We start from the raw sequence: 23,846 nt of genomic DNA, 5'->3' as shown, positions 1-23,846 counted from the left end.
CTTCATTCCATCTGTCACCCACTGGCCATCTTTCCTCTTTCCTCCCTTCAGTCCTGATGCAGGATGTCAACCTGAAACGTTGATGCATTCATTTAGCCTCCACAGATGCTGATAGACCTGAATTCTTCCAGCGTTTGTTTTTCTTCCATAGTCTAGACTGCAGTCTTTTGTTTCTTCTTTGGAAAAAAAATGTAGTTGTGTCTGCAATGAGTGCACTTTCAAATAATATACTCAATTATACATTCCCTTACCTTGTATTGTATTGTTATGGATCCTTTCAAGTCTTTAAATATCATTGTTTGGTCTTGAAAATGGTAATGTAGAAAGCAGTATTTTTGTGTAATTCCTGTACTGTAAATGATCCATTCCAAGTGGGTACATTGGTGAAAGTTATCTTAAATTACTTTCTGAAGGGGGAAACAGTTGCCACCTTTTATGAACTTCCATTTTCCAAGTACAGGAGATGAAAATGAAAATTACAGATAATGGAAGTTTAAATTAAATATAATGTTGCAAAAATTTGTCAACATCCAAAAGCAGCAGATATGTCATCACCCAATCATTTTGTGGAAATTCTCATAAAATAATTTCTTTCAGTTTCTGTGCATTACTATAATTTTGCTTTTTTCATATTTAAGTTTAATTAACAGGCATGGTTAATGTAGTGGTGATACTATTACACGGTGCCAGTGACTCGGATTAGAATCTGGTGCTATTTATACATTTGCCCATGTCTGTGGGTTTTCCCTGGGTGCCACGGTTTCCTTCCACCCTCCAAAACACACACAGGGTGGCATGGGTTTAAAAGGCCAGAATTGGCTTCTACCATGCTGTAAATAAAATTTAATTTTAAAAATTTAATTTTTAAAAAAATTATTAGGAGTTGCAGTGTCCCAGAAGAACCTGAAGAAGGTCCTGAAGGTTATCAGAAAACATATAAAAAGAAGTAAGTATCTCTCATTGATGAAAGGGTTAACATCATTATAATGCTTTACTAAGTCCTTGATATATTATCAAGCGTATGGAACCTTCACATTTCAATTTTGCTGCAATGTTGAACATAATTCATGAACATACATTTCAGCCAGGCAGTGGAGAACCGCTGATTCCATAATTTCTCCTCCTCTGTTGTTTGTGACTTGAAAATTACGAAGCAAAAGTTTCAACTGCAAAGCGTAGTGATGAAGATGGCCTTCAGATTCCAGAATATTTTTTTGTGAATGAAAGGGATAAAGAGTATGTTTTGAAGATTGTGAACAATTTTAGCCTTTTAAGAGACTACCTTCTTTGGATTCCCTCTCGGGGTCAATTCAGCCTCCAGTCCTTTGCACAGGGACTGATCAAGGCTGCCATAGTTGATGAAGTGAGCATGACCATTTCATTTCCTGCACATGTCTTCTCTAGCAATCTGATGCAAGGTTTTGACTTGAAATGTCAGTATACCACATTTGTTTCCACAGATGTAGCATGACCTGCTGAGTTCTTCCAGCATTCTGTTTTAGTTCCAGAAAGCATCTAGAGTTTTTTTTAAAAATCCTCCTGAATTTTGTGTGATGGTTCTCACAGTTGATTAGCCTCTATAAACTAGTGAGTTAGACAAATGAAGAAAAGTCACTTGATTGAGGTTTTTGAGAACAGATACCACATGTTAAAATCCACTATAAATGCTAATTGACTTAAGGAAATATTGCTGGCTGTTTTGTCAGAAGAACTGTGAAGAACCTGTAGCAATTTCTGCTAGTGTTCTACAAATAAGACCGTTTTGGAGGCATTTCATCAGTTTTGAGACCATCATGAAATGTCTATAAACTAATTTTAAGATGTGTTCCCTCATTGCATGTATTCCAGAGGACAGAAAAGTCGTGGGAAGACAACATTCCAATCTGTGAATGTCAGCGCACAGGTGAGCCAACTTATTGTTTGTCTGATTTATCAATTTTTAATCTAAATTTGTGCAAAGTGCTCTTGAAGATGAATGCGAAGCAAATACAGATGTTTCCACGTGTCTGAAACGGTCTGCTTTTTCATCTTGATGTTGTCATTTAACACATTCTCGTTATTTGGGAGGCTCTGTAAATCCTGTGTTCCTTTGGGAAGTTAACTCGCTTCTGTTTCATCCATCTCTTGGCATTGTGAAGGGTGATATGTGAAAGCTGGAATAAACTTGATTGGTTGGTGCTAGCTTCCAGCATATTTATCCTTGAACCTTTCCTGTTTGTGCGAGCAATATTTCTTGCTTGTTCTTTTGAACTACTTTTAGATCATTTTGTGTGAAATGCATTCAGTAAAACCCATAGCTTGGTGGAATCTCCAAATTCAAGATGTTATTAATGTCATTAAATAGTCCTAAAAACAAAATGACCATTTCATTTAATTTGGTAGTGCTGGTTAGGAAATCATGCAACCAATTAAAGGGAAAGATATGAGCAGCAATGGATTAAAAGGAACTAAAATAGATTCCTTAAATAAGAGCAAAAATATAAAGTGAATTGACTTTTTGTTTTGGATCCACAGCCAAACTTACAGAAATTGATACATAGTTATGGTCGGGAAGCCAGAGCTCTTCAAAGGGAGCAGGAGAGATTACAGGTAAAGGTGTCACATTTGAATATTTAACATGCAATAGGTACAAATTCTTGTATGTGCACATCTCTAGAAAATCTCCAAAATAATCTGTTTTCATACATGACTCTGAACATTTGACCGCATGCTATTTGTTTACGAAGAGCTTTGCAGACAGATACGATCGGGTTATCAGGTAATGACTACATGTCATGTTTCAGCAGAAGGCACTGATAGCAATTGATACCCTGATTAATTTATGCATATCATGACTTCCAACTTGGGTAAAAATCAACTGATTCCTCATTAACTGGGATTCAATCCTTTGTATGACTTAGTTTCTTAGTTACCTGCTATCTTTGTGTGCCTCTCATCTTCAACTAATAGAAAGATTGGCACATTTTTAAAAATCAGTTGTAATTGGATAATCTGTCGCTGATTGAAAACCACAGCTGATAAACCTCTTAGCAACACAAAAATAAAATGTAAGAATGAGCTATTCAGACTAACTTATCTTTCGCATCAATGTCAAATTTTGCATTGATTAAGCTAGCAAACCATAGTTCACGTGTGGATCATGTCTTTTGCCAACATTTCCTGATTGTATGAATTGAAGATCAAAATGTTAATGGAGAATTTCATCTTGCCCACTCATGTTTATTCATAACCAGAAAAAGTATAATTTGTTGCTGCTTCTCACTTACTTACCATGAGGAGAAAGCTGAATTGGCAACGAAGTAATCAAGCAGATCAAATTCTGTTTTATTGGGCATTGGCCAAGAAACTTCAGTTGGAGTTCTGTTCAAGATGCAAAATTCAAAATTCCTCCTCCCCTAAGAGAGTTGTAATAATTGTCAAAATTATGAAGGATAGTGATCAAATAATTTGTAATGGATTATTTCCATTACAAATAGAGGCAAATGGTTACAAATTTAAGTGGAATTGGTCTCCTCCTTTTATTTGAAAGACAGTACCTTGTATGGTATAGGAGATTTTCAATTCTGCATTGAATGACCAGTGTAGGCTTATGTGCTCGAGTGTTTTCTGTTGTATTTGAACCCACAATCAGCTGAAGAAAGGAAACAGGATCCCTGACTTATGCAAAATGGCTTGTGGGAAAAATGTTTGATTTTCACAGACTTTGGGGTCCTGTTGACTGAGTTGCATGCAATAATGTTCCATGTTTATTAACATGGGATGTATTTGCAATCTTTCCTCACTGCATGGACTTATTACTTGTTAACATTCAGATGGAAAGAAATGAAGTGTTCTGCCAAAACTGTGACACCCAATTTCACTGGCCTTGCTCATCAGACTGATGATGGATTTGAGGACCTCTGCCTTTTTTACATGTGGCTAAACCAGAATTATTTTTAAGAGAAGAATTAATTATAAAAGTAATCAACCTTTGTTTTTGTTTAATAGTAGTTAAAGCAGCAGTTACGTTCTGAAGGTAAATACTTGACACATGTATGCTCATAATCTTAAAAATATATGTATACAACTTTCAGCTTCATTTAGCTGGGGGAAAAGGATCTCCTGAGATGAATAAAGTAACTTTGACTCCCCAGAAAATGACTAAGTGGGTCTCTGTGAAAGTGTCGCCGGGTTCAAAAAGCAAGTCGTCCATTCCTTCAGCATCTCCCTTGAGTAATCTTCAAATTATGGAAGTTAAATCACTGTCATGTCCACAAAAGTCAACTGATGGTCAAAGGTTAGTCATGTTTTGAAGACTGTTCATGTAATAAGATACGTCATAGTTGTACATTAAAACCCGAACATTAGTTTTAATGGCATTAAACTGGTCCAGGTGCACGTAACTCTTCTCATCGTTGCTAATGTAAAGGGGTATTGCAATAACCTTCCTGTGTTTCGATGATCTACTTTGTTCCAGAAGACACACAGGAGACTGCAGTCACTAGAATCTGAAGCTGATCACAATCTGCTGGAAGAACTCCACTGATGCTCTTTGTTCCAGAATTCTGTTTTTATTCTTAGTCATACATAAAGATCCAGTATGTGAACAATTACCATTGGATTTATTCTCCCCCCCCCCCCTCACTCTTGAGACTTTGTTATTTTTAATGGCAAGTTAATAGGAAAGTGGTAAAATCAACTGGACATCTTTGGAACTTGATGGGCAATGGGATAAATTGTCTTCTTCAACTAATAGAATTTAATCGTACTGAGAGGAACCAGTGATATGATGAAGAAAATGATGAAATTAGATGCAGAAAGAGAAATATTTTGTTAATGAGAAAAATAACTTCCTTGTTTAAATCTATAGGACATCCAGTAGAAGCTTCTTTCTGATCAGTTTCACATGTTCTCTTTCTGTGACTGTCCAAGTTTGAGTGGCATCTCTTATTTCGATCATTTTATTTTCAAATAGTCTTTCAATGTCATATTATGTTTCATTCACATTTATGGTAGGTACTCATCAATTTTCAAACAACTGTAAACTCCTGGCTTACTAGTTACACAGATTGTTCAGTAATTTGTACATGGAAGGTAGGGTATACAGTGAAAAGTAAAACATGAAAATCTGTAGATATCGAGGTTGAATGAAAAAAACAATGCTGTTGAAACTCAGCTGATCAAACAGTGTCCTTTATATAGCAAAGGTAAAAATACATAACTGATGTTTTGGGCTTGAGCCCAGGGTATGGAAAAATGTCAGCAGGCATCTGAATGAAAGAGTTGGGGGGGGGGGTAGGTGTGGTCACAAAGGTAGAGATGATGGGTGGAGAAGGGAGGGAAGGGACAGTAGCGATCAAGGGGAGGAGACATGGCTAGGTGAAGGGAGGGGGAAGGGATGGAGGAGAACTAGAAAGGGGAAGGGTAAGGAGAAGAGGAGAGCAGGATAGCAAAAACCGGAAAAGTCGGCTATCAGACGGAAAATCAGGTGTTGTTCCTCCAATTTGCGGGTGGTCTTGATGGGATAGTACACAAGGCCATGGACAGACATGTGAGTAGGGGAATGTTGGCTACTGGGAGGTCTCAGTCACTGCTGCGGATGGAGCGAAGATGCACAGCGAAGTGATTTCCCAATCTGCGCCATCTCTCAGATGTAGAAAAGGCCACAAAGGAGCACCGGATGCAGTAAATCAGTCTTGCGGATACACAAGTGTTGCTTCACTTGAAAGGCCTGTTTAGGGCCCTGGAACGTGGTGAGGGAGGAGGTGTGAGCACGTGTGGCACCTCTTCCCCACAGGGGAAGGTGCCAGGGGGGTGATTGGTGGGGATGGATGAGTGCATGAGGGAGTCATGGAGGGAGCGGTCCCCATGGAAGGCAGAGAAGGGAAGATGTGTCTGGTAATGGGATCGTCTTGTAAGTGCCAGATATTCCAGAGGATAATGTGTTGCATGCGGAGGCTGATGGGATGGTACGTGAGGATAAGGGGGATTCTATGTTTGTTGTGTCTGAGGGCAGGGGGCCAGGGCAGATAAACAGGAAATGGAGGAGATATGGAGGGCCGAGTTGATGGTGGTGGAGGGGAAGCCATGTTTGTGGAAGAAGGCAGACATTTTGGAAGATCTGGACTGGAAGACCTAATCTTGGGAACAGATGCAGCAGAGATGGAGAGAATCCTTGCAGAAGTATAGTCAAGGTAGTTGTGGGAGTGTGATATTGTCAGTGGAATCATTGTCTTCCGAGATGGAGACCGAGGGATCCAGGAAGGGGAGATTGTTGTTGGAGTCGGGCCAGGTGAGATTTGGATGGAAGTTGGCCTTGAAGTGGAGGAAGTTGACAAGCTTATTGTGGGTGTAGGAGGCAGCCCCTATGTAGTCATTTAGGGTTTACCAATTGGATTGTAACATGAGTTTAACCTGCCAAATTGGCAGGTTATCTACCCATGAACAGGCCACAGCTGCTGGGTTGAATTAAAAAAAAACTGCACAGGTTGGCAAAAAGCTCAGAGGTGCATTGCCAACCCATGTAGACGTACTGTGTAGCTCCTGCTGCTCAATTTATAATCAATAGATGGCTGCCCAGCCAATTTAGAGCCCAGTATGTAAGGAGCTGCAGGGCCCCAACTAACAGGTAGGAAACGTGGGCCCCGAGGAGCCGCAGTTTGTAAACCCCTAATGATACACCAGAGGAAGAATTGAGGAGACTTCCAGTGAGTTGTGAATCAGCACAAATTGCTTGTTTTTGTTTTCTTTTGGCATGTAACTGCACAAGTTGTGAACTAATTTGCAAGTTTTATTAAAGCTTTCTTGGGATAATTTATATGTTAGCAGAGAATGGTTTTGAAGGTTTAAAGTTGAGCACACCATTCAATCTGCTGACATGATGACCATAAGATCAGTCTCAAGTTGTTTACATGATCGGTTTTCCTTGATATTCCATACAATAGACTAGCTTGATTTTGCACAGTTAATGCATATCTTTCTGTAACAGTACAAATATGAACTCACCTTGGTATGTTTATTAGCATGCCATTATGTTGACTAATTTTATTTGTGCTGCATTAATGTCCCTGAAGAATTATTATGAAAAATTGCAGATTCAGTTTATGCCCAGGGCATTATTTAAGCAAGACATTTACTTGTCTTGCTCATTGGATTCTGTAAGAAAGCATGGGAAGATCAGTTTTCTGAGTTAATGTGTGCTGTTTGTTTCTTCCTGTGCAACTTTGAAGTTTCGAAGAAAGAAATGGAATGGGGTGTCTGTCTAGTTATGTGATTAACAATTTGAAAACTTCAAACTTCCTCTTCTCATCTGTCACATACTTGGTGTTATATGATGTTGAGGTTTTATAAGGCACCGGTGAGACCTCGCTTTGGAGTATTGAGAGCAGTTTTGGAAGAAAAAATGCGCTGACTTTATAGAGAGGGTTCAGAGGAGGTTCGGATGATTCCAGATGAAAGGGTTATCATAAGATGGCTCTTGGGTGTACTCATTGGAATTTTGGAGAATGAGAGTGATCTCATTGTCCATGTCTGTCAACGTTTAAAATGTTTCAAAATAGCTATAGAAAGTTTGTTTCCCATGATGAGAAGAGTCCAGGACAAGAGGGCATTGCTTCAAGATTGAAGGGTGTCCACTTGAAACAGAACTAATTTCAAGGATTAGAGGATGGTGAATCTGTGAAATGTTTGCCACAGGTGATTATGGAGGCCTACTTGTTGGATGTATTTAAGGGAGAGATAGGCTCTTGATTAGACAGGGCATCAAGGCTGTGGGGAAAATAGATAAGCTCATGATTTAATGGTGGACTGAATAGCCCATTTCTCCTCCTATGTTTCATGGTCTTGTGTGTGTTTCAATGAGTTAATTGCCAATTTATGTGGTTACACGTAAAAAAATAAAAATAATGAGCAGATCTGTAGGTTATTTTAAGAAAAATGAATCATTAGCCAGCACTTTTGTATCTGCATTTTCTTGCTACTAAAAGAAAAAAAAAGACACGGTCTTCATATGGAAATAATCTAAATGGTCTTATTGGTACATATGGTTAAACAAATTAAATGAATGTTTTTGCTGCATTTTACTATATTGATCAGCTGTAAACTTTAAACCCATTCTCTGCCAGCATTTGCTAACAACTCTGAGCTCTGATCAATTCTTATTTCTATGGTCATTAATCTAAATTGGCTCCCTAGAATTATCACCTTAATGTTCCTCCCATTCTGTCTAAATAACTTCTCCAAATCTGACATGGCTCTGTGTAGATGTGTTCCAATTATATTCCTCAATCCTTAGTCCATGATTATCTCCGCAGTCTTTTTATCCCATTATTGCTACCTTTATTCTTCAGCCATATAAGTTTTAGAGCCAAGAATTCCCTCCCTAAATTTTCTGCTTCTCCAGAATTCAATCTTTTGGTCCCTCTTTTCACAATGTGGATTTTAGTTTCACACTAATTCATCAGGAATCCACTTTGTAGTATTTTAACTTTATATATTTCTGCAGGAATTTTCTTGATACACATGATGGCTGAGGACCTGTCATCTGGTCCTTGATGGCTTTCCCTCCTTCTCTCTGCAATTAACATGCTCTAGTTCAATCATTCTCAACAGGGACCATACAGCCACCCTGGGGGGGCCACAGACTGAAATCATAATTTATTTTTGTTTTTTATGTAGTCAGTAGGAAAGAAGCACGGAAGAAACCAACTAAACTTAACTCCTTCACAGGGAAGGGGCCTATAAACTTTGAGCAGAGTCGGGGGGGGGGGGGGGGCGGAATACCCAAAAAACCCATTGAGAATGGCTGCTCTAGTTTATGATCTTTGTCATAGCTCTGAACATCTTGTGATCAACGTTTGTGCCAACCTCCACATGCGTATTTTCATGCTACCTGCCTATGTCCTGCGTTCAGAACATTTTTATGTTCGAATTACAGCACTGCCTCTTCCAATGAAACCTTCAAGCTTCCTTTGCTGGATTGGCCTAATTTCCAATAACTCTTTTCGTGATGTTTAGGTTGAGCACATTACAAGCCTCCCAATTTTCTGATGATTTCCACAAGTTCCTTCTTCACAAGATGAATGGAGGCTGCACAGCAGCTGTTTTATTTTAGGTTATCAAATCTTTTTCAATTTTCACTCCCTAATCCATGCTCTTAACAGCTGAATTTACCAAAGATCACCACCATGTACAGGTCCCTCTCTAAATTGTACATGTGCCTTTTGATTAGAACAAGGACATTACAGCACAGTGCAAGTCCTTCGACCTATGATGTTGAGCCGCCTAAATATACCCACCCCCTAAAAAATGAAGCCCTCCCTACCTCCTAAGTGAAATGGATTCATCAGGCAGATGCAACATGCAAAGGCAGGTTGTTTGACAAATTTACTGGAGTTCTTTGAGTATATAATGAGTGTGGTAGATAGAGGAGACCTGATGGATATTGTTTAACTGGATTTCCAGAAGGCATCAATAAGTTGCCGCATGAAAGACGTACATAAGATAAGGATGCTTAGAGTTGAGGGTGATGTATTAGCATGGATAGAGGTCAAAATACAATGCTGGAGAAATTCAGCAGGTCAAACAATATAGCAAAGATTAAAAAAAATAAAACTAATGTTTTGGGCTTGAGACCTTCTTCGTAATTTGACCAAGTATGTCAACCAAGATGTCTGCAGACTTACGTGTTTTACTAGCATGGATAGAGGATTGGTTAATCAATAGAAAGCAGAGAATTGGGGAACAGGGATGTTTCTCTGATTGGCAATCTGTTGTGAGTGGTATGCTGCAGGGATCGGTGCTAGGTCCGCAACTATTCACAATATAGATATAAACGATCTGAAAGAGGGGACAGAGTGTAGTGTAGCTAAGTTTGCTGATGACACTAAATTGAGTGGAAAAGCAAATTGTTCAGAGGATCTGGATAGGCTAAATGAGTGGGAAGGATCTGGCTTATGAGTACAATGTTGGTAAATTATCCACTGTGGAAGGAAACCTGGAAGATGAGAGAATTATTTAAATGGAATGCATTGCAGCATGCTGCTGTGTAGAAGGACAAGAGTACTTGTACAGGAATTGCAAAGGTTGGTTTGCAGGTGCAGCAAGCTATCAAGAGGGCAAATGAAATGTCAGCCTTCATTGCTGGAGGGATTGAGTTTAGGAGCAGGGAGCTAATGCTGCAACTGTGGAAGGTACTGGTGAGGCTGCATCTGGAGTACTGTGTGCAGTTCTGGTCTCGTTACTTGAAGAGGATGTACTGGCTTTGGAGGTGGTGGAGAGCAGGTTGGTTCCAGAAATGAGGGGCTAAGCCTATGAGGAGTGACTGAGTCATCTGCAACTATACTCACTGGAATTTAGAAAACTGAGGGGATTTTATAGAAACGTAAACATTATGAAAGGCATGGATAAGATAGAGGTAGGTAAGTTGTTTTCCATTGATAGAAGAGACCAAAACTAAGAGACATTAGCCTCAAGATTCAGGCTAGTAGATTTAGAACTGGTTTTCCCGGGGGGGGGGGGGGGGGGAGTGAATCTGCGGAATTTTGTATGCACTGAAGTAGTGGAGCTACCTCAGTAAATATATTTAAGACAAGGTTGGATAGAGGTTGGCATTAGAATTAAAGGATATAGGAAAAGGCAATTAGGTGGCAATGAGCCGATTATCAGATCAGGCATGAACTCATTGAATGGTGGAGGAAGCTTCACAGTCTTCTCCTGTTCCTATTTTTTGTGTTCTTATAACCTATTTTTCTTTCATCCATGTGCCTGCCTCCCTTAAATGCCCCTATTGTTTCAGCCTCCACCACCATCCCTGGCAATGCATTCCAGGCACTCTTTTTATAAAATAAAAATATGCCCCTGATGTCTCCCCTAAACTTTCCTCTCTCTGGTGTTTGCTACTCCCGCCCTGGGGAAAAGGGTGCTGGTTCTCTGCCTAATCTATGCCTCTCATAATCTTGTAGACTCTATTTATTAAGTTACCTCTAATCCTTATTCATTCCAAAGAGAAAATTTGCCTCATAAAACACATGCTCCAATCTATCTATCGTCCTGGTAGATCTCCTCTGCACCCTCTCATTAGCTTCTGCATCGTTACTGGAGTGAGGTGACCAGATATAACACAATAAGTTGAGGGTGGTCTCACCAGAGATTTATAAAGAAGAAACATTACCTCATGACTCCTGAACTCAATCCCCCGACTAATGAAGTCCAACATACCTTAGGCCTTCTGAAGTATCCTATCAACCTGCATGGCAACCTTAACAGATCTATGGATTTGGACCCAAAGGTCCCACTGTTCTTCCACACTGTTTAAGTATCTTACCGTTATCATGTACTCTGCCTTCAAGTTTGACCTTCCAAAATTCATAACCTCACACTTATCCGATTGAACTCCATTTGCCTCTTTTCCACCCAACTCTGCATCCTGTCTATATTGTATCCTGTTGTAACCTACAACAACCTTTGACACTGTCCACAACATCTTCAATCTTTATACCATCTGCCAACGTACTGACCATTCGTCTACTTCTTCATCCAGGTCATTTACAAAAAATTCGCATGGCAGGGGTCCCTGCAGAACTCTATTCGTCACTGACCTGAGGCAGAATACTTTCCGTCCATTACTACTCTCTGCCTTATACAGGCAAGCCAATTCTGAATTTATACAGTCAAGGTTTCATGAGGGACCTTATTAAATTCCTTATTAAAATCCATATACACATTTCCTTGGAAATGTATTTTTTATTCTTCCATCATTGATGGGTATAAATCTTGTAAGTACATATCCAATAGATCTGTGGGCATGTCATCACCACGCCACCACAAATCATCAAGAAGGAAGATTTCCACAATTTCTCAAGAGCTGTAAGAGTTAAGCTGTGTCTTCATTCCCGAAAAGAATATAGAAAATTGCAATGAACTCAACAGAAAAAAAAGTATGGAGAAAGCATACCCATAGATTTGGGTTGCATTACTTCAGCAGATATCAAAACTTGAAAGAAACAAGTGCCAATTTCCCTCCCCCCTCTTTCATTGTGAAACTTGTTTGTGAGCGCTTGGATTTTTACTTGCTGTATTATGATCTTTTAAATTCATGTACCCTGGTGGTCTGTAAATAAATTTACCACTCAGGATCTTAGGGTGATGTAGTTCAATGTGATTTGCTTATCCCTTGCCTTTCATGAATCACGACTAAAAAAAGAAACCCCGTATGTTTGATTGTGAAGAGCAATGGATTTGATTGAATCCTCTATCATATTTGAGGAGGAGGAATCTGAGAAGTGATTATAGAACAGCAGCTCAGCACTCCATGAAAAGCGAAAGATTGGAATGTGGTGCAATTTGAATAGTTATTACAAGATTAGGTCATAAAGAGATGTTTGTAAGGATGGGCGTAAGATTTAAAAATGTGATTTTATTGAGAATCTACTTGCTTTCGAGGCTTAATAATTTACATCCTATTATTACCGCAAGAAAAGTACAATTTTCCACTTTGTCATTTGAACTGAGTAATGCAATCCTACATTGATTAATGTTTTTTTTTGTTTTAGTAGTAAACGAAAACTTGACTATGACAACGCAACCCCAAGTTCAAAAAATCCTAAAGTAAATGATGAAAAGCCACTCAGCGTGTCGTTGAATGGGGATGCTGCCAGTTGCATAAATTTTGAAGATGACCTAATCCTTCTTGAGGAGAGAAGTACTCCACAGCCTGAAGAGAATGTGGACTTGTCAAAAGTGAAAAAAGAGTACAGCGAGAATTTGGACATGTCATCCTTTGCCGTTGACCAATGCGGTGATAATGTTTTATCCCAGAGTATACAAACTGAAAACATGGAAATTTCCATCAAGGAAGAGAGAACTGCATCTATAAATCAGAGCTTCTCTGATAGCACCAGTGAAGAGAGAGTTCAAATTCAGAGGCCTCATAATGTCTTGGATCAGTGTTCCTCAGATACGAAGGAAAACGAAGTTAAAAATAATGAACCACTACAGATCCAGAAAGATTTGCTGAAATCCATGATGCAACAGAGGGATAACTTGAAGGCAAAAAATAAGTTGCTGGAAAAACAATTAGAAGGTCTGTCAAAGAAGCTTCTTAAAATACCTGGGAGTCATGTCAAAATGGAGCAATTCCACCAGTGGACACAGTGTGATTTTATTATAGGGGACAAGTCCGAACATTTGAAAGATTTCTCCAACTTTAGCAACAAGGAAAAGACAGTCCAATATGAACTTGTACTGAAGGAAGTAGAAAAGTTAAAGCAGCAGTTCCAGGAATTGGAGAGCCACAAGCAAAAATGCTCTGCTTGTCAAATGAATAAAGATGACAAACAAGCTCAGGATCTGGATGAGGTGTTGCAATGTTTGGATAACTGCAAATCTGAGCGAGATAAATTGAAGGATAAAGTAAGTAATTGAAATGAAAAGAACAATACAGTAAAACCCCTAGTATCTGGCACTAATGGGGATTGGTAGATGCTGGGTAAGTTAATTTTCTGGTGTCTTGACACTGTGTGTTGTGTGAATGGGCACTAATGGTTTATTTCTGCCGTTTGCTTGAATTCCAGATAACAGGGATTTTACTGTATTTTGTTTTGTGATCAACAAAAACTTGAGTAGTGTTATGAGCCCCGAGAACCCCAAATCCCAGCAGCAATAGATATTAACCAAAACAATGGTTACCTAAACAAAAGTTGCTTTTAATTATCTTTAAACATGAAAACAGAATCACACTTTAACTTATCACAATTGACTTAACTAACCTAACTTAACCCCCTTCTAATTTTAAGTGCGCGTGTATGTAAGTTCAGAAAAGTCACTTGATTCATAGTCCATTCTCACTTCTCATTCCTCCAAGTTCACTGGTTGCAGGCAATTCTTATACTCTGCTCAGAATTTAACATTTATAAAGTTCACCAGGCTTTCGTGCTTGAAAGGTAAATGGTTACTGCTCAGTAAAGTTCTTGTTGGTTTTCAGAGAGAGATTTGTTGCACGCTGGACACCCCAGCCACTTCAGTGTCTTGCTGACGAAACTTGCCCCCTCAGGATTCTCCAGATAATAACCTTTCTCTTTCTGGTCACCACAGAGTTTCTTCTTGTTTCTTTTATTCCAAGTGAAACATTAGACAGCCAGTCCTCTCCTCTGGCATAAACCACAAGGGCTTTGACCACGCTGAACCAAGAACTCACAACCCGTCTTCCAAATGGGGTTTTCCACAAGCTTGCCAGCTTGTCCTGTTCCAGTCCCAGCTGCTGTTGCTGACTGTAACACTGTAGAAGTGATCTCTGTGTGTCTTTGTCTGTCTGTGTCTCTCTCTCACAGAGAGAAAGCCTGTTTTACTCTCTCTGCTTGCAAAACCACATGACCCCCTTAGAACAGCAAGTTCCCTTCCAGACAATCTGCGGCTCCAATAAGTTATTTCATCTGTTGCCTTTTTGTAAACAACAATCCATTAGTGAAATCTCTTGAACACTCTCCAAAGCTTTTGCAAAGGCTCTGTGGCCCCGACATGTCTAGCATTAGCAGAGCTCCAGTATTTTAAGTAAGATCTGTTTTAAAGTGTTTGCATGTGACCTACACTAACAAACCTTGCCCCAATTTATCTCCCAAAAACATTTTCTCTGTCACAGTAGGATGTGACTAAAAGTCCAAAAGAACCAAATATAATTTAATACAATATTTTATTAAGGCACGCTAGTCCATTTACTTGTTGCTAATTTTGTCATGTGAATGATCTATTGTGAAACATTTTAAATGTATATTGTATGTATTTACTCAGATAAAAATATATAATTATATTTGCAAATTTTAATATGTGGAATCATGAGTTTCAATGCATTAATACTGTTGATGGAGACGTAACTTCTGAATCAAATTAAAAAAAAAAATCATTACCCTTCAGTTTTTTCTCTTTAAAATTTCTTGCTTGAATGTGACTCCATTAGATTTAACATCAATGTCTGATTTAACAATCTCTTCCATAATTTACTCCTTGCTGTCTACTAATTTTGGTCATTTATGCCCTATCCCCTTCCCACTACCCCTTTGTTTATTCTTGCCCTATGCAACAGATGGACAGAAGTTGGAAATTTAGAACAAAAGCTGGCATTGTATGTTAAAATATTTTTTTAAAATGCTGATTTTCAATGCAAGGTAAATGAGAGGGTGCATTCAATTAAGATTTTCTCCTGCTTAACAATCTATCTTGTGGATCTTTTTCAATCTCAACTTCTGTCATTATGAAATAGATGTCATTGATCATGTAAGTAAAGCTAGAATTAATTTGTAAACCAATATAATTGTACCATTAATGTCTGGTTTGAAACATGTGCCAAAGAAGCTTAAAGTGGTTTATCTGGAAAAGAGGAAAGGTTTATTTCAATGGTTTTCAAACTGTCCCTCTAAACCAGGGGTCTCAAACTCAATTTACCCGGAGGCCGCTGGAGGTAGAGTCTGGGTGAGGCTGGGCTGCATCAGGTTTTCCACAAGAAAAGCTCTTACAAAAACATTCCAATGTTATCAAATGTCTTTATTTTTATTTTTTAACACAAAATAAGATGAAAAAATAAATAAATTAACAATTCATAAGAAAAAAAATAAAATCAATCAGTAATAAATAAATAAAATGAAAATAATAATAATGAAAATAATAATAATACAGCAGATATAGAAGACTGAAGAAACCACATATGGTTGCTGACTGGAGAAATGTAATTATTATTATTCAGATTCAAATGTCTGTATTAACAGTTCTTTAACCTTTAACTTTCTGAACATGAATGGAACATTGAACATAAACTGTTATGAACATGTCTTCTTCTGCCTACTTCTTACTGCTAGAGATCTGGCAGCGCTTCCTCTCGCATAGCCGAGCCACATTTGGCTTAAGGGAGGAGGCAGTTGAGACCCTCAGTAGGGCTTGAAGATGCTCGTCAGTAAGTCTGGACCTGTACTTGAACTTAGTGAAGTTCACGCGCCGAAACGCGTGAAGCGGGAGCGGCCACGGAAATTGCGCATGTGCCGCATGCATATAATGACAAATAGAAAATGCACACAAATATGCTTATATTCGCAATAAGTCCAGCCAATGCCCCGCCCCCGAGAGCAATATACCCCACCGTGATTGGTAGGTTCGTTCAGCTCCGCACACAACACTGAAAAGTGCCAATCATATCAAACTCGCGGGCCGCACTAACATTAAACTTTCATATTAAGGCGGGGCCACAAACTATCGTCCCGAGGGCCGCAGTTGGGCCGCAAGCTTGAGACCCCTGCTCTAAACTCACATTCCACCTTAAGCAATTCCTATGCCATCGGTGCTCTGTGATTAGAAAGGGATTGCTTAAGATTGTATGTGAGTGGGAAGGGAAGGTTGAAAATCACTGCTCTAGTGCCAATTGTTACTTAAAAAATTTGCTTGAGAAAAATTGTCATTGCACCTTTTCCTTTGGCGTAATCTGAGGCGCCTGCAAGTTCACACCAAGACACAAGAGCAACTTGTCCGTGAACTACTCTTTGCAGACGATGCCGCTTTAGTTGCCCATTCAGAGCCAGCTGTCCAGCGCATGACGTCTTGTTTTGCGGAAACTGCCAAAATGTTTGGCCTGGAAGTCAGCCTGAAGAAAACTGAGGTCCTCCATCAGCCAGCTCCCCACCATGACTACCAGCCCCCCCTCATCTCCATCGGGCACACAGAACTCAAAACAGTCAACCAGTTTACCTACCTCGGCTGCACCATTTCATCTGATGCAAGGATTGACAAAGAGATAGACAACAGACTCGCCAAGGCAAATAGCGCCTTTGGAAGACTACACAAAAGAGTCTGGAAAAACAATCACCTGAAGAAACACACAAAGATCAGCGTGTACAGAGCCGTTGTCATACCCACGCTCCTGTTCGGCTCCGAATCATGGGTCCTCTACCGGCATCACCTACGGCTCCTAGAACACTTCCATCAGTGCTGTCTCCGCTCCATCCTCAACATTCATTGGAATGACTTCATCACCAACATCGAAGTACTCAAGCTGGCAGAATCCGCAAGCATCGAATCCACGCTGCTGAAGACCCAACTGCGCTGGGTGGGTCACGTCTCCAGAATGGAGGACCATCGCCTTCCCAAGATCGTGTTCTAGGGCGAGCTCTCCACTGGCCACCGAGACAGAGGTACACCAAAGAAGAGGTACAAGGACTGCTTAAAGAAATCTCTTGTTGCCTGCCACATTGACCACTGCCAGTGGGCTGATATCGCCTCCAACCGTGCATCTTGGCGCCTCACAGTTTGGCGGGCAGCAACCTCCTTTGAAGAAGACTGCAGAGCCCACCTCACTGACAAAAGACAAAGGAGGAAAAAAACCCAACACCCAACCCCAACCAACCAATTTTCCCTTGCAACCGTGCCTGCCTGTCCCACATCGGACTTGTCAGTCACCAACGAGCCTGCAGCAGACGTGGACATACCCCTCCATAAAACTTCGTCCGCGAACCCAAGCAAAGAAAGAAGCGAAAGAAACTGTACACATAACGAGTCCATGAAATATGATTAAAACAGTGGTTTTCAAACTTTTCCATTCACATTACCACCTAAAGCAATCCCTTACTAATTACAGAGCTCTTATGGCATAGGGATTGCTTAAGGTGGATTGTGAGTTTAGGGGGACAGTTTGAAAACCATTGGTTTATTCTAAGGTGTCAGAGTGGCGTGCCTGGATATATAGAAGGCAGCTCCTTTTATTCACATTTTTGTAAATTTTTTAGACAGATGCTGATTATGCTCAATAAATAAGTTTATTTTTGATAAGCTGAGAAAATGTTTGAGACCTTCATAGCGTTTACTGTCATTTTATTTTATCTGTAATGTTGCCACAGTCCTCTCTAGTTGTACCGTTGTGCCTGATCGAGATTGGAAAATCAGTTATGCTGGCCTCCTGGTGATTTTCCATTCACCATTGTGGTGATTAGTCTCTGAAATATTAAATGTTTCTCTCTTACGATAGTAAACAAAACGTGTATATATAGTGATTAGTGACCAAAAAGCACATCATAGCATTCGGGAGAATTTTTACCAAGGTTTTTTTCTGTCCGTTCTTTATAAAGGCTGATCAACTACAAAATGAAAAAGTTGCATTGCAGTTAAACTGTGAAAATCTTTCTGAAGAAGTAGAACGTTTAAAGCAAGAAGTCACTGAGGCACAACAAAACATTTCGAATGCTGCAAGGTAAACATTTTATTAGTGACGGATTTTAACATGGTGTTTGCCGTCATCAAACAGAAGTTGGAAAAATGCTTTCATTATTTAAAGATTATGTGGCAGGTGACAGTTGGGATATGGGTGATCGATTACTAAAATGGGAGGTGTTGTGAAGAGGAATTCAAAGGTTAGTCTAATATAGATTAAGCACTTGTAGAACTTGGCAATCACTGGCAAAATGAATGTGCAAAAATTTTTGAATTAAATGGGAAAAGCATTATCAAAATGCATTTTCAATTTAATTGTTGAGATAGGACAAAATGTGAAATAATCTTTGCTTGAAGTGGCACCATGGTGCAGCAAGTAGAGCTGTTGCCTCACAGTTCCAACAGCCCGGGTTCAATCCCAGCATCCTCAGTGAGCTGCCTCAACGATTATTGCACAGTGGCACTCACATCTACTGTAGTGAAATGCTTTTGAGAGGTCAGTCATGGCCAGAATTGTCGTGCCCAAGAACAGGACCCACTGCAATTTGTCTACCACCACAATTGCTCCACAGCAGATGCAATTTTACTGCCTATCCACTCAGTCCTGGATCACCTGGACAACAGCAATGTGTGCATCTGGTTTCAGTGACCTAGCTCAGCTTTCAACACCATCATGGCCTCAGTACATACTGGTCAGCAAGCTTCAAATCCTGGGTCTCTGCACCTGCTCTGCAACTGGACCCTTGACTTCATCAGAAGACCACTATCATTATGAATTGGAAACATTTCCTCCTCAATGACAATCAACATAGGTGCACCTCAAGGATGCGTGCTTAGCCCACTACTCTATTTGTACTGCACCCATAACTGTGTGACTAGGCACAATTCAAATGCCATCTACAAATTTGCTGATGACAGCACGGTCGTCACCAGATTCCCGGTCGGCAATGAAGAAGCGTACAGGAGGGTCAGCATGTTAAGTAACGTAACAAGAACAACTTCGCACTAAACATTAGCAAACTGAATAAACGGATTGTGGACTTTAGGAAGGGGAAACCAGGAGAACACAAACCAGTCCTCATTGTGGGGACAGCAGTGAAAAGCGTTAAGAACTTCAGATTTCTGTGCGTGAACATCTCTGGGACCGTCATGTTGATGGAATCATTAAGAAGGCTTGGCAGTGGCTATACTTCATGAGGAGTTTGAGGAGATTTGGTATGTCACCAAAGACCTTTACAAATTTCTGCAGGTTTACTGTGGAGAGCATTCTGACAGGTTGCATCACTGTCTGGTATGGAGGAGCCAATGCACAGGACAGGAAAGACTATGGAGAGTTCTGAACTCGGCCATTGCCATCATGGGCATCAGTCTTCACTCATCAAGGACATCTACAAGAGGTGGTGTCTCAAAGCAGCCTTGATCCTCAAGGACCCTCATTGCACAGGCCATGCCCTTTTCTTAGGAAGGAAGTACAGGAGCTTGAATACGAACACCCATCGGTACAAAAACAACTCCCCCTCTGCCATTAGATTTTGAATGGACAATGAACCACAGACACTATCTCGCTTTTCTCTTACACAATTTAAAAAAATAATTAAAAAAAAAAAGTTTTTGATTGCAGTTTCTTCACATGTAATGCTTCCGCAAAACAATGAATTTCATGACACTTCATGACAAAGGATTCTGATTCTGAACATCCTGTGCTGTCTGTGTGGAGTTGTATGTTCTCTCTGTGTTCCATTTTCCTCCCTTGTTGTGCAACTTGGTAGGTTAGTTGGCAACTATAAATCTCTCATGTTATGCAGGTGAGTGGAACAGTTAAGAAGTTGATAGGGATCTGGGGAGAACAAAAGGGGATGAGCAAGGATGCAACTTGGTTGTTGTAGACTTGGTTGGCCAACGGGCTCAATGATTCTGTTATTTTGTACCCTTGATATCAACATAGAAATTTTTAAGCTTGATGTAAAGATTTTTAAGATTGCTCACTTGGTTGCTTTATTTCATTTTCATTGAAAACAGTTTTTTGTATTTGTCAAGATGACACCGATGGGGTTCTGCTTTTGGCAAGAAGACAATTGAACTATTTCTAATACGTTTTTCTACCCATGATGTGGTTTTCAGAATTTTAATTTGTATGGAGGTTTTAGTAGAAAAATGTTTTCTCTGATTAATGCTATTGGGTTTTAAAAGAAAAACTTTGCAAAGGCTGACTGGTTTGATACCATTGAAAATGGCAAATTTTCTAAATGCAGATTTTGACACTAAAATTTTTGGCACGGACAAGTTGGGCAAAGTTTTGTGTAGTTTGACTCCATAATAATTAAATGTGTGATCTGAAAAACTAAAGGATTTTATGGTTTTACTAATAGAGGATTTCAGTAGTAGGTTCTCCTGAACAATATTAGAAGTCAAACACAAAAGTCTGCACTTTTAGTCTGAACCATGTTAGGATAGTTTTCTCTTCTGTCATTGCATCACACTGAATGTTGTTGCAATTAATATTGGAACATTTCTTATTTATTCTACTTAACAGTATGAAACTCCTGTCTCTACGGGTTGCTGTTGGACACCTTCTGCTCAATCTTATCCCTGATCTGGATCTGGATTTGGCACAGATAAATTACGAAAATACTGTCGTTGATGAGATTTTGGACCAGGTACTCTCTGGAAATACATTATGAGGATCATCTCCGGTTTCACAATTTGGATGGAATATGAAGATTATGTTACAGAATCAATCGATTTATTAAACCAGAATTAAGTGGACAATGAACGTCCATCATGGCAATTCTTTTCACTTCCTAATGGTGTTAACAGTTGATGGTTCAGGAAGCACACTGAAGCAGTTGGAAGCATGCTGGAGACAAGAACCAGTTCCATTGGAGTAAACAACTCTAAACTAATACTAGAATGTTCTTGAAAGGAAATCCGAAGGCAGATAAAAATAGTTACTGCTTCTGATTAATGCTGGGTCATCAATCGGAAACATTAACTGTGTTTCCAGTCTATGTTGCTGTCAATGGACATCGCATCGTATTTTCAGAATTTTCTATCCGGCCGCTAAGCCAGTGGGGGGAAAAATATTGGTAGTCGACGAGTTATTTCAAAGTAAATGAATTTGCATTGGTCAATCAACTTCAAATTTCATTATTCCAACTTATTTTTGTAGTGGAGAAAATGCTGTTTACGCAGAATACAGAGCACTATTAATTTCTGGGTATGAAACTAGTAAGACAATTATAAACAAAGGTGTGTAATATATATTGTAGATATTTTTTTTAAAAGAAACATTCTGGATTATTTGATATATAAAAAAAAATTGTGGATGTTTTGAGTGAGGTAATGCAATCACCCAGAGATATATTTTCTTGAATCCTGATATTTTTGACATTTTCTGCAGTATTTTTAAAAATTCTGTAGCTTGTTAAACAATGCATGTTCAATCTATTGCCGCATTAATGACTATTCGTGAATGTAGTTCGACAAAGTTTACTCCAGTTCTGTACTATCTTGTTATGGGGGAAACTTTATTATATTGTGAGAGTTGTGTGTACATAACTACATCTTCATGTCTTTATTTGATTATTCCATTGTTATCCCAATTACTTGGCTGTTCAATGGGTGCAAGCCTGAACTAGCTGCATATTCATTTGTGGATGGTTTCTTATCAGATCTCTACAAACTGTTGTCACAATCTGTACCCTTTTTTTTTTCAAATTAGTTCTTGAATTTGTGATATCTGTATTGCAGACCTATCGTTTTGTTTCATCTGAAGGATGCAGCAGCCATGTATTTTAAGATTGAGTCATGTCATTTTTTCTGGGAGTACCTATTTTAATCGAGGAAAGACCAGAGTGGGCTTTTCAATAAACTTCTTTCCTGGAGAACAAAATCATGTTTTGAACTCGAGTTCTCAATCTTTATGATTCAAGTTCTAGAGGAAAATCATATCTCCTATTGAAGATGTTAAATTTGTCGAAGCAGGACACAGGAAAATTGAGTGCGTCCTCGATCATATTGCTTGTAATGTTCATAGAACCTGATCTTTTGTGGATAGCCTTAAAAACCCCCATCCAGCAAAAAAAACATTGATGAATTTATTCTAAATATGTTGACTTGTCTTCTGATTCAGATACAGATAAAGGGTGTGTAATTACACAAAGATTTCAAACGATTCCAATGTGCTTTTATATCCTGTTCTTTAAAGTTAGCACAACACTTTTACAGTACCAGTGACCTCAAGGTTCAAATCTGGTGCTGTCTCTAAGGAGTTTGTACATTCTCCCTATATCTGCGTCAGTTTCCTCAGAGTGTTCCGGTTTTCCCCCCACCCTTCAAAATGTACCAATTGGGCCAATTGGGCTCATGGGCTGAAATGGTCTGTTATCGTGCCATATGTAACTTTCTAATACATTATTGTATTTTTCTTATTAGGCCCTTTAATGCCAAACCTCCGCCTGGAGGCCAGCTATAAGCGCGGAGGGAAAAATATAAACGTACCTTTCATGGAACAGCCCTAAAAGGCCGCTCTTGCATCGCATTCATGATGAGCGGCACCTCGTAGTGTCCTCCGAAACCAGAGTTACTGGTGCCATGGCGCCACCTGTCATAAATACACGGCAGAGCAATGGATGTCTTCCCAATCCATAATCCCCCACGCAGCTGGAACCGCGTTGCGTTTAGGGGAGGTGGCCATTGCTGCGTTTTGACCCACTAGCACTGATGAGCAGCCCTGAATGCTGAAAAGGCTCGGTGAGGCAAATGTCAGTTCAGCCCGTTGAAGACACATCTACTGGGCCGTCACGTTCATGTAAATCAAACGGCAAATAATTCTCCTACCACCCCTACCCTGATGGTCCTCATGGGCTACCCCTGCCCTGACAGCCCCTTCCCTGAGGGGAACAAAGAGGGAGAGGAGTCGCGGGCTGACAGCATTAGCCCCCCCCCCCAGCCAGCCATTTGCAGCAGCATTACATTCATGTGAAGCCTCTTCCCCAAGAGCGATTGCAGTCGGTGCCTTGGAGCCGGCCATGCCGCATTCATGGAGGTAAGTCTCCTAATGTATGTGCAGAGAATCTCTGTCTTTACACTCAGGCTTATTCACTGCGTGAATGGGCTTATTCGTCCATGAAACTTGCTGCTACTTCAATGTAAACATAATTTTCTCTTTGTTTTTCTTGTGTTGTTGAGTTGCTGTATTTTTAATAGCATGCCTGTCAAAAATAGCATGACCCCATTAAAGTGCCACTGAACTAATTACTGATTGGATTGGCAATTATTCCCTCCTCCCCCAATTAGATGGAGGAAGGGTAGTTGGAAGATTTTAATTCCAATTTGTAATATTAGATTATTTTGAAAGTTTGCAGGAACGAAAGGTTATGATGGAATTTTTGAAACTCTTTGAAATAGGTTTATGCTTTAAAAGAGAATAGACTGGATCTTAAAGGAAATGGGTGTTTTTAAAAGCCAAGGGTGGTTTAAAAATGGATATTCTGAGATGAAACGAACAGTAGCACAAATCTACACTGCAGCGTGCATTTTGAAAGGGTTTTGAAACATTGTGTAACGTATACATGTCCCAATCAGAACCCATTTTGAATGTCTACATTTTGGGCAGTCCAAGTCAAAGCTACCAGCTGCGGAAATATTTTTATCCAAGGCATTTCCTTGCAAAGTCATTACCACTG

At 39.7% G+C, this 23,846-nt stretch overlaps 1 protein-coding gene across 9 annotated transcripts in view; it reads left to right on the top strand.

Annotated features, from left to right (window-relative positions):
* The window catches only part of LOC138738542 (MORC family CW-type zinc finger protein 3-like), a 76,181-nt gene extending 52,766 nt beyond the window's left edge, over positions 1-23,415 (top strand). For 5 of the 9 annotated variants that reach the window (XM_069888959.1, XM_069888957.1, XM_069888964.1 and 2 more), the window contains 7 exons: positions 881-946; positions 1,849-1,903; positions 2,515-2,589; positions 4,074-4,276; positions 12,531-13,389; positions 18,078-18,199; positions 20,693-22,051. In XM_069888959.1, coding sequence (XP_069745060.1) covers positions 881-946; positions 1,849-1,903; positions 2,515-2,589; positions 4,074-4,276; positions 12,531-13,389; positions 18,078-18,199; positions 20,693-20,840 — 1,528 coding nt within the window. In that variant the 3' untranslated portion in view covers positions 20,841-22,051. Of the gene's footprint in view, positions 1-880; positions 947-1,848; positions 1,904-2,514; positions 2,590-4,073; positions 4,277-12,530; positions 13,390-18,077; positions 18,200-20,692; positions 22,052-22,593 lie in introns of those variants that run through there. The other 4 variants (XM_069888963.1, XM_069888960.1, XM_069888958.1 and 1 more) reach the window with 4 other exon arrangements.
* Positions 23,416-23,846: the final 431 nt, after the last annotated feature.

The sequence above is a fragment of the Narcine bancroftii genome, chromosome 7, assembly GCF_036971445.1.
Source record: "Narcine bancroftii isolate sNarBan1 chromosome 7, sNarBan1.hap1, whole genome shotgun sequence".
In the NCBI taxonomy this organism is placed as follows: domain Eukaryota; kingdom Metazoa; phylum Chordata; class Chondrichthyes; order Torpediniformes; family Narcinidae; genus Narcine; species Narcine bancroftii.
Note: the sequence above shows the minus strand (reverse complement) of the source record. Positions and strands in the feature narration are given on the sequence as shown.